This window comes from Drosophila kikkawai, chromosome X (assembly GCF_030179895.1).
Source record: "Drosophila kikkawai strain 14028-0561.14 chromosome X, DkikHiC1v2, whole genome shotgun sequence".
Taxonomy (NCBI): Eukaryota; Metazoa; Arthropoda; class Insecta; order Diptera; family Drosophilidae; genus Drosophila; species Drosophila kikkawai.
In genome coordinates, this window is record NC_091733.1 from 22,343,770 (window position 1) to 22,355,195 (window position 11,426).

The window sequence follows — 11,426 nt, forward strand, 5'->3', positions numbered from 1 at the left end:
TAAAATCAATAACAGAACTAAGACTTAATGCAACTCTTACAGCTAAACCTCAAGTCCTGCCCTGCCTCCGCCTCGCTGTCATTGTCTAAACAGGATTACCCACTTTAATATATATATAAATATACATATATATGTATACATATTTATATATATAATATAATATAGTTTACTTTTTGCGCTATTTTCTCTCTTGCTCTTTGCAACAACTCTTGCTTGCCGATTCGCTTATTTTTCTTTACATTTTCACAAAATAATTATTACATAATTATCGTTAAATTAAGACTACTACAATAACTGTATACCCATGTATTTATATATATAAATATATACATATAAAAGTGTGTTTCTGTATGTATATGCCTGGGAGAACCACAAATAATTTGCAATGACAATAACTACAAGGATAAAATTAGATTACAATTTACACATGGTAAGCCTTGCGGATGAATTTAAAGCCGGTCATCCGCGTGGTTCTCCTTACACCATATATATATATATAAATATATATGTATATAAATATATATGTATATAAATATATATGTATATATATGTGAAGATATATAGATACAATACAGAATTATAGCAGGTTATAGCATCAACAAAAAAAAAAAAAAATATGAGTTTTAAACATTTATAATATATTCATTAATTAAACATAAACGGTGAACTATCCAAGAAAAAATCATTAGGAATTAGTAGAGACTATATATATATATATGTATGTGGCGCTGTGTGTATATACGTTTTACAGTGTGTTTACGGCTACGTCTATTCTCCTCCTTGTGGCCCGGTCAAGTCAAGAAGTCGTTACACATCATCGAGGCTCTGGTGTGTGTGTGTTTCAGTCAGTTGAGAAGCGTCTTCCCGTCGTCGCTTTAGTGTCGCATCGCACATACTTGAAGAGACTGCGTCGATTGGCTCCAGTAGCGGGGGCAGTTCCACTTCCCGTCCACTGCGGTTGTGTGGCCGATGCCACCCGGTTGTTGCTGTCTTCCCAGCTGATATTCTGGGGAGCATCTTGGCTTCGGTTGTTGTTGTTTCTGATGCTGATGTTCCTATTGAAAAAAGGAAGTCGAACACCTGTCACCTGGGATGCTGATGCGGAGGCTACTGCTGTTTTGACTACTTCTGGTGGTGGTGGTGGTCTTGGTGCTGCTGCTGCTGCTGCTGCTGCACTTTTTACTCCCCGCACATAACGGTACTTGTTAATCAGACTCTGCTTTCGAAGCCGCTCCATCTCCAGCAGCTGCGGCCCTCGCTCCTTCTCCTCCTCCACCTTCCTCTTCATCGCATTCGACAATTTTATTTTTATGGCGGCCTGAACAGCAGCTACCTTGGCGGCCGATTGCGATGCCATTTCTACCGGGGCGGCAGGCGGCGCATAGGAGTACGCACCTTGCGACGAACCATCTGCGAATTTTGGGCAGACTGGCCGGCTGGCTGATTGAAGCTGTGGATGAATCAATTGTTAATTAGTCTGGTACTGGGCAAAAGATCTCGAGAGCTCGAGAAGACGTCATCTGCTGCGGGCGGACGAGTGACTACGGAGCAGGTGCACTGCTCTATCTACTCTGTTGTTGTTTTTCAAACTCTTTTGGCCATCAAACACACACAAATCATGAACAAAATAATAAATAATTGTAATATGGCAACGAAATGGAAAGTGCAAACACAGAAATACCAAATACAAAACTTTTGGACAATGACAATTGGGAATGGAAATGACATTCAGACATGGTCGATGGACTCCCACTTCCAGGACCTGCAAGTACAACATTTACATATGGAAGAACAATGGAAGCGCATAAACTTCCAATTAAGTGTGAACATTTCCAATGTGTGGACTGTGTGAGTGCTGCGGATTTTGTAATCTAAACTTGATTAAAACCACTGGCTCCGATTCGATATTTATATTGTATTCAAATTTCAAACATTTTCTGCACTAATTTTTTTTTATTGCTGAAAATATTTAGAGTTTAACATAATATAAAAATCAAACAGGTCGTACGCGGTTTGTGTGTGTGTGTGTGTGTGTGTGTTTGATGTTCGATTTGAGATCATTGTATTGGGGACAAAACGAAAACAAAACTAAACATATAAACGAAAACAAACAAATGCCTTACAAATTACTTAATTTTAAAAAGCAATTATAACGGTTAAGAATGCAGCTGTGTTGTTTGTGTGTGTTGTGTGTGTGTGTGTGTCTGATTGCGATTTTGAATTCGGCCAATTCAATGTGGAAGAGAGAGAGGGAGAAACAAAAAAAAAGTAACGAGAACGATGCCTGGATCCTCGATGTCTGCTATCTCGTTCGCACGCACCGGCCTGCTCGTGTGTCTCTCTCGCCATCCCTGTCTTACTTACGCAAATATATTGGCTGGCGCTGGGGCACCACCAAATTGGAACGGTGCATTGGCATTCGATGTGGACTGCAAAAAAAACATTTTTGGTTTGTTTGCCTTTGGTAAAATTGATTTATCTTTGCAAGTGTAATTTCATAAGCCCTTTTTTAAATATATGTAAATTTTTTTCAAGGTTCCCGATGATGATGTTGGTAGTTGGTGGTTTGTGCGTGATGGGGCATAGGTGGTGTTTAGGAATGGTCTATGGTGTATAGGTTATTTACACTGAGATAATCTTCTGTCTGATCGAATGGTGAATGAAACGCAAGGATGAACGGTAGCAACAGTTGCTACATAAGTTCGTAGTGTCAATTGGAATTTATTACTGTGGGTGTGTGGGTGTCGTGTGTCTGTGTTGTGTGTGAGTGCTCGTCAAAATACACATTCATATATTTTGGTAAGAAGCATGCAAAACTGTTTTGTAAGTGTGCAAAATATTGGAAGCCAGAGTATAGGTTTGACAAGCACTACACCTACATACTACATACATGTACGTAAGCAAGGAAATATCTACGATCTACAGCTACAATCATGCAAATATCGTACGATCAACAGCTACGGTTACAGTTAGAATTGAAGATAATGTGTAGATTTAATGGAAAATGACTATTAAAGCACGATAATTATGATATATATTATTCTACATTTTGGGCAAGGGTGCCACAGAAATTTGTATACCGAGATAGCAAAAGAAATCGAATATTTTTGGATATTTTAAAAACTTATCCTTAAACTATGGAAATGTAAGAAAACTGCAAATACAGTTTTTGACTTCATTTTGGGAATTTCAAATATACAGGGAAATACCACCAAAATTACTGTGTGATTAAGTAAGAATTTACAAAGACTTTAAATGCGATTTCAGTGGCACACCTGGGTTATACTTGGAAAATCCCAAAACAAGTAACTATCTGTTTGAAATACGGCCTAGATTACAGAAATTTCTGTGACACGCCCTGGTATGATGAATGTACAAAGTATATTCAACACTAATCGTTGCATTTTGTGATACGAGAACTTAGCAATCGGGTATATCGTGTATTTCGAGTCGACGACCAACTCTCGCCATGAATTCGCATTACCTGCATCTCTGTTTGCGGCGTTGCGTAGCTTAAATTGAACATCGGCGGCACACCGCCAATTGCAAAGGAGGAGGTGGAGGCAGCGGCTTCTCCCGGTCCCGCTAATCCCGCTCCTCCTATTTCCGCCGCCGCTGATGGAGCACCAAACCGAAAGATACCCTGGGCCTTTAAATTCGGTATCGGTATCGGGTTTCGGGTATCGTAATCGTAATAAACATATCGAAATCGTGGTGGTAATCATAATATAGTGGTAGTAGGATGGATGGTAGTAAAGTTGGTCGTGCCCGTGCCCATAGGGGGGTTTTCAGTACAGGGAGGGTACAGGTACAGTTATTACAGATTTATGGAGTTGCGTAGTAGGGAGTATACATAAATTACATTTTAAACACGCACGATTTGAAATTTGTTCGTTGTCGTGGGGGAGTTTTTGGGGTTGTTGGGGAAAAAGATAAAAAGAAAAGGAAAGAAGAAAAATACAAATAAATAAATATACGAAATACGTACGTAAATAATAAGGTAGGCAAAGTCAGTCAGGTAAATATTAATATAATATTAGAGCTGGGAAAAAGTCTATTCTCAATGCATCGATTTTTTTCTTCGATCTTTTAAAAAATAACATCGAATAAACCAAAAACCCATTTATTTATTTTTAAGTTCAATGAGATCAATAAAAAAACAAACAAAATACATTTCTATAAATTAAAAAAAAGAAAAAATAAAGTGTCAATAACAATATTATCATAAAAAGTATCATTAACTACTGGTTTTTACTGGAAAAAAGACGGTCTTATTTACAGTTTTAGATAAATCGATTGTTTTAAAACAAAATGCATCGACCAAAAAAGATGAAAAAATCGATATAATCGATGTTAACATTGACTTAATACCAGCTCATATAAAATATATAATTATTGTCGGTGTGTTAGGAGAACTGATCGACTGTTATTCGCAATCGTTATTGCTATCGCTATAACTCTAGAATGGATTTGTGGCATGCAAGACGGAAAATCAAAAGGAAATATATGACGGAGAAGCTAGGAGACACTACAACAACCGTTAACAGATTTGCATGGATGGAATTATGAAGGTGTTTCGTTGCATCACATCGTCGTGCTTTGCTCCTATCGATCACCTCTTTGGGAATTTGTCAGAGGGTCAGGAGGGGTTCTGGGTACAGTTCCTTGGCATCATCAATTATCTATATATCTTTTGTACTTACATCGCCGGCTGCTAGAGGACCGGCCGTTGGATTTGCCGTGAAGGTAAATGCGCCCGCCTGCGGTGTAGAGGCCGTCGTTACCGAACCCGTAAAATTGAATGTTGGCTTGGCGGCTGCCGCAGTGCTGGAGCCAAAGTTGAATGGAGCACCGGAGGACTGCTGACACAATGGAATTATAGCTTGGACTCGGTCTAATTAGAATTGTATATTCAATACTTACAGTTGCCGTGGCAGCTACTGCTCCTCCAAAGTTAAATGCAGGCTTCGTTGATCCTCCTCCCTGGCCCAATGCCGGGGTCGTGGCTGCAGCAGCGCCTTGTCCAAATCCTCCACTGCCGCTTCCAAACGCCGATGTTGACGATGATGATGATGAAGCTGGCGCGGCAATGGCCGTGGGATTGCCAAAGATATTGGCCAGCGGCCCCGAGGCAGCAGTCGCAAGCGTTGCAGCTGGTGTGGCTACGGGCGCCACCATGGAGTTACCCACATTTCCAAAGACGGTGGCAAGACCTCCGTTTCCACCCAAGCTAACAGCCGCCGGAGTGGCTGCCGCTGTTGTGGCCGTCGAACCGAATAGTGAGCTGCTGCTGCTGCTGCTGGTAATGCTGCTGGGAGCTCCAAACATAGCACTGCTGCTGGCAAATATAGGCTGGGTCATCATAATACCCTGTGAGGATGACACCGCCGCTGTGCTGGTGACTGCACTGCTGCCGCCGCTGCTGGTGCTGCTGTTCATCCCCGTGGCTCCATTACTGGGCCAGCCAAAGCTAGGCATTGTCGTCGTCGTCGTCGTTGTTGCTCCCAATCCGCCGGAGCCAAAGACAAAGGGCTTTGCCGTTGTCGTCTCCTCGGGTTTCTTAGTAGCTGTTCCAAAGCTAAACGGCTGTGGATTAGATGGGGCCACGACGGCAGTACTATTGGGGCTGACTGAGCTGGCGGCTGCTGTGCTGATGCTGGTGCTGACTGCTGCTGTTGATCCGAAAATTGAGCTGACGCCGGCATTGACTGCGGGTGGCGCTGAAGTGCTCGCCAGTGGCTGGCCAAAGAAGAAGGTACCGGCGGCGGCTGGAGTTGACACTGTTTTCGGTGGATTGCCAAAGCTAAAGCTAGGAGCTACAGCTGCAGCTGCAGCTGGTGCTGGAGCTGGATCCGCAGCAGATGCTGGAATGACAGCAAACTGTAGGGCTGTCGCTGGGGTTGCTGATGGCTTTAGGGAAAAGCCTGTCGATGAGGTGGTGGTCGTCGTTATGGCATTGCTGACACCAAAGCCAAAAGCCTCTGTCTTGGATGCCGGCTGCTGGCTACTACTGGTGCTGCTCACGGCGCTAGCAGTTCCTCCCGCTCCCGATAAGCTGAACATGGGCTTGGCAACAGGCATTGAGTTGGCGCTAGAGCTGGACACCGTCGAGGAGGAGGAAGATGGAGCACCAAAGCTAAAGCCACCTAAAGCCGGAGTGCTGCTAATGGTGGCGGTGGTGGTCGTGGCGGTGCTTGAGCTGGCAGAGCTTAAAGTAGGTGGCGCTCCAAATGCAAACGGCTGGGTTAGAGCTGATGCCGGAGCTGGAGCTGCTGCTGCATCCGTTTCCTCTGTGCTTGAAGTGGCCGTCGTTGCCTTTGTTTCCTCCTTGGTGAAGCCAGTTTTTGATGGCTGGACAGGGGCAAATCCAAAAGTAAACTTTGGTACCGAACTGCCGCCTCCAGGAACCGTCAGGCCGCTGCTCTTGGTACTGGTAGTACTGGTGGGACTGCTGCCGGGCTTAAGCTGCTCACAACAGAGGCACTTGTTGCGCGACATTTCGTTCTGGGCCAAGCATGCATCGCAATTCCAACTGGCGGTCTTTTGGGCAGCCACCAGCTGCTGGAAACCAGCATCCTGCTTGGGCGCAACAGCAGCAACAGTTCCAGGGGTGAAGCCAAACTTAAAACTGGTGCTGGAGGTGACACTGTTGGCGGCGCGCGGTGAGGCTGGTGCCGACGCCGTTGAAGAGGACGCCGAGGAAGACGAAGATGAGGATGAGCTCGAGGATGGCTCAGAGCTGCCAAGACGGGGATTTGCAGTCTGGCAGGCCACGCACTCCAAGGCAGTTGATTCATTCATCACCATGCAAGTCTGGCACTCCCACTGACCGGTCTTGAGCTTAAAGGCATCCCCAAAACCAACACCGGACACCGATGTCATTGGGAAATTGTTAATCTTCGTTGTTGGCATCGCCGCCTTCCGTGGAGTCATGCAAGCAATGCACTTGCTGTCCGCCTCATTATTGGTGACCATGCAGGCCTCGCACTCCCAGGCAGTCGACGACTTCTTAAAACGATCTCCAAAGCCTCCACCAATGGGCACAATCGGAGGCAAGGGAGATGGAGCTGCCAGAGCAGTTGCTTTTGGTTTGGGCGTCTCGCAGGCCACGCACTTCCCAACCTCGACCTTGTTACGCACCATACACACCTCGCAGTCCCATTCCTTGCTCGATTTCTTGAATTGTTCAAAGAGAGTAGTTGTTGCCGCTGGAGAAGCCTTGACCCCACCCGGTTTAGACGTCTCGCAGGCCACACACTTGCCAGCCTCGGCCTTATTACGCACCATACACACATCACAGTCCCATTCTTTGCCCGATTTCTTGAATTGTTCACCGAAGCCCTGCGGTGGTAGGCCATTCATCGCCGCCTTTACTTGCTTTGATTCGGCATCAAGAGGAATCGGCGCTGAGAAGACAAAGCCACGTTTAATAACATTAAGCTGGGCCGCAGAGGTATTCTGCGAGTTGAACGATAGTGGCGTTGGTGTTTCGAAGGTAAAGCTACGTTTGGCTGCCGTGACACTTGCTCCATTCGCTGCAAGGCTAACATCGTTTATCGGTTGCGGATTGACCAGAAAGTTGGTCTTTTTTAAGGTGTTGTTGGTATTACTGTTGTTGTCCTTGCTTACCGTTGTCGTTGGGACGTCGGCCTTGTGGGATCCGGGGGTCTTCCCAATAACCAGATCGAACTTGGGCGTACTGGCCATGTCCGGGAAACTGATCTGGGGAAGATCCAGCGGAGGTGGAGGGGCCTCCTCCTCGCGCACCTCCTTGCTTCGCCCCTGCGCCTGGTGTGAGAGCTTTGAACGCATCTTGTACGAACGATGACTATGGCTGGACGGTTGATCCACAACCGGCGTCGCCGCGGACACCGATGATGGCACCGTTTTTGTTGCAGCCTTTACCACTGTGTCAGTGCCCTCCGCTACTGGGACACTCTGTTTGGGCATCTGCATCAAATTGCGCGTGTTGGTAGTCACCCGGTTCAGACACCGGCGTTCCAGCAGCTGCTGCATTGTGGGCAATAGTAATTTGTTCGAGCGCAGCTCCGCCAAATCGGCAACAGGACTCTGCAAGGATCCAGTTATACTCGTCGAATTGCGAGGCAGAGAATAGGGACTGCCTGCTGGCGCACTATTGCGCATCTTGCGACTGCTCTGGTGCTCCTTGAGGACACTGCCCATGCGCTTGACATCAATCAGCGGCGTGGAGTACCTGTCCAGCAGGTGAAGGATGCGATGCGTGGTTTTCGATATGGCGGAGCTACTACCACTTGTCTCTGCAGGATTATTAAAGCGCATTTCTGTTGGCTTCATGCCAATACTACCAGATCCGATGCCCGGCATACTGAAGCGAGAATTGTTACCCAGCAGGGAGTTGGAGTTGGAGGAGGGGGCGGCCGATGAACTGCGATTAAAGAAGCGATTATTTGCCGAGTTGCCGCCAAAGGCAGTGGGTCCTTGGTAAAAGGGTGAGCTTGATGAACTGGCGGAGGATGCTGCTGAGCCCCTGTGACTTAGCAGGCGACTGTCGCTCAGGGCCGAGGTGCTGCCGTATATCGATGCGTTGAATGTCCGCCGATTGCTCAGTGAATTCAGGGACCACGTGGAATTGTGCAGAGTGGGCTGGGCGTTGGTTCTATTGAATAGAGATTTAGTACTCTGCAGGTTACCGTAAAACTCCAAGTGGCTGTTGTTGTGGTTGTGGTGAGCATCCCCGTTGTCGTGGAAGTTAAGTTCAACGTGATCGCTCTCGGAGTTTGAGTCTCCTCCGCCGCTAGGGGCGGTTGTGCCACCAGAACCCAAATCAATTTGTCTGCTTGGCTTCTCCACATTATTGTTGTTGTTTATAATGAGATCGTGCTGACGATCGCCACTAGAATTGATAAGGTTCCGGTCACGAAGCTCAGGACGTTTGCCCATCATCAGCGGAGGTCGCTTGTGATTGGGCAGGCTGGAGAGGGATAAGCTGCTGTTGTTGCGGCTAGTGGCGCTGCTGATGGTACTGCCGCCGCCGCCGCCGCCGGCGACGATCCCAAAAGGTATGTTCAGTGAACGCCGGTTACTGCAAGGGCAAATGAAAGTTACTCTTAATGGAAAAGTCAATACAGAGGCTATATAATTTTAACATGTATCCGAATCTTCAGAGATAAAGGTGTTCTAGGGTTTTACCCACCTTTGAGGCAAATCGCCGGTAGTCCCCTCGGCGGCAGCTTCGTTGCCGGTGAAGAAGTTAAATGCTGGTTCGCGGTTTCGCTGATTTTGATATAAATTTAGGTGGGTGCGACGGTGTGGAGCTAACTGGTTGTTATTGCTCCGAGCGCCACCCACAGACACGGATGCGGGCACCAGAGAAGCAGCGGGCGTGGATGAACTCAAGGGCATGCGACGCATTTGAGGTAAGCTGACAGTGGTCTCCATCTGCAGGAAACAAAAGGATAAGCAAACGTTTGGAAAGAGCTTGAAAATAGATGAAGGCGTCTCTCTTACCTTCAGACGTTGACGCTTCGCCACCTGTCCATGTACATCGTCTTCGTCCTCCTCGTCGCATTCCTCCTCCTCCACATCTTCCTCGACATCGTCCTCCTCCACATCATCCTCCTCGCCGCCAGTCGCAGCGAGAGCATCCCGCTGTCTGCGTAGCAGAAACACATTGTACTCGCTTCGCCGCGTCTGCTCATCCTCGGCGGCCAGGTCATGTTCGGTTATATTATCGGCCAGAGCCACCTCTTCGTAGTTGAGGCCCCTGGCATCGCTGCCATCGTCCACGTCGTCGGCCTCAGCATCTGCCTCGGCCAGGACGATGCGACGGCGACCGCGTTTTCGTTTGGTGCATCCGTTGGGTTGGCGGTGCAGCTCCTGTTGCGGGGAGGAGGCTGCAGCATCCGGTTTCGATGAGGGTGAGAACCAACCGCTTAGCGCGGCGGGCAGAATGCTCAAACGCTTCTTCATCTTGCCCATGATGGTCTGCAAAGACGGATTCAAGCAGGGGGCGAATGGATGAAGGGGTATCTCTGGAGTGAGCGGTGAGCGACTGTACTTACGTTGTTGTTGCTGGCTCCCGCGGTCTCCTCCTCCTCTTCCTCCTGTTCGTGCACCTCCTTCAACGGCGTCAAGGGATGCAACTGGTTTGGCGTCGCCGCTTGCAAGGGTGCCGGTCTAGCTTTGGTCCCAGGACCGCGCTGCACTTTTTGACCATCCTCAGGGTCTGACATTATGTGGTTTTAATTTGGTTTCGGGTTCTGGACTCTTCCAATCTTCCACTCTTCAGGTCCCTCTCGCTCTTTTGCCGGCGAAGCAACGGCACAAAAGAGAGACACCAACCGAAAGGAAGCGCAGCACACACAACAACAAAACTCAACTAAAAAAAATTTTTACAAATAACGGGAGCACTGCGAGTAAATGTCTGTGCGTGTGTGTGTGCACGCTCTGTCTGTGCTATATGAGCGAGTGTATGTATGAGCGCTTACGCACGCCGCCGTGGTTTTTTTTTACTTTTCGGATTTTTTTTCTATCTGCTGAGATTTCACACACGCGGCGATTTTATAAAAACTAAACTGAGCTGTGTTTGGCGCCACAACTGACGGGTAAGGGGAATTGATAGATATGGTTGCACGATGACACTGGAATGGAAACGCGGGAAAAGGATTTGAGAACGGAATCCGGTTTTAATGCCACCAAATACGGGCAATGCGATCGGATTTTATTTTGAGACCCCCGCCGCCACTGACGCCGCTGTTGCTTCAGCGCCGCCGCCGTTCCACTGGGTTTCGCCGCCGCCTTACCGCACTCCTCCTGACTGCTGCATGCCGTCCGTCCCGCCGTTCGTTTGATCGCCGGACTGCCGCTGTCCGCTTTTTATCGCCTTCCTTTTGTCTTTGTGCTTCCTCTTTTGCACTCTTCTTTCTGCTTTCGCAATTCTTCGCTTCTCCTCTTCGCTCTACACACATACACGCGCGCAGCGACACGAACCGAACTCTGGCATTCGTACCAATTTGCTTTAAAAAACACTGTCTCCCAGCGGTTTTCACATCCGAACGCGGGGACCGGTTCTCAATCTACTTGGGAGCTAGTTTTGCAATCATAACGCTGGCCGAAATGGTATAAACGAAATTAATTAATTAATTTAAAAAAAAAGCACGATTTGGGAAAAACGCGTGTGTGCCGAAGTAGCGAGTAACATGCTGTGACGAGTTGCTACTCGTCGATGCACATGCATTTGCCGATATGTGTGCGATAGCGAAAATGCGACCCTGCCCAGGTGGATGATTTGGATGACAAAGGTGGGTAACTTTGCTGAACAAAAATGTATTCAAACGACGTGACCGCCCGAAAACGATTAAAATTTAATTATTTATAAAAATAACAATTAAAAATGTTTAACATTTAGAAATGTATTGCTTTTTAAATTTAATTCGCCGCGCACT

General features: G+C 47.3%; 1 protein-coding gene across 8 annotated transcripts; it reads right to left on the reverse strand.

The window, feature by feature from the left end:
* Positions 1 to 692: 692 nt before the first annotated feature.
* On the reverse strand, positions 693 to 11,182 carry Nup153 (Nucleoporin 153kD). Of its 8 annotated transcripts, XM_017180691.3 has the most exons (9): positions 10,785 to 11,182; positions 10,044 to 10,622; positions 9,490 to 9,966; positions 9,176 to 9,420; positions 4,924 to 9,064; positions 4,704 to 4,862; positions 3,485 to 3,649; positions 2,365 to 2,429; positions 1,212 to 1,450 (listed from the first exon to the last, which is right to left on the reverse strand). In XM_017180691.3, the coding sequence occupies exons 2-9, from the start codon at positions 10,212 to 10,214 to the stop codon at positions 1,360 to 1,362; spliced, it is 5,514 nt and encodes a 1,837-aa protein (XP_017036180.1). In that variant the 5' UTR covers positions 10,215 to 10,622; positions 10,785 to 11,182; the 3' UTR covers positions 1,212 to 1,359. The 8 variants fall into 8 exon arrangements, with proteins under 8 accessions (XP_017036177.1, XP_017036179.1, XP_017036176.1 ...); XM_017180688.3 differs by lacking the exon at positions 2,365 to 2,429 and having other exon boundaries at positions 693 to 1,450; positions 10,044 to 10,360; positions 10,785 to 11,181; XM_017180690.3 differs by lacking the exon at positions 2,365 to 2,429 and having other exon boundaries at positions 693 to 1,450; positions 4,704 to 4,859; positions 10,785 to 11,181.
* Between the last annotated feature and the right edge of the window lie 244 nt (positions 11,183 to 11,426).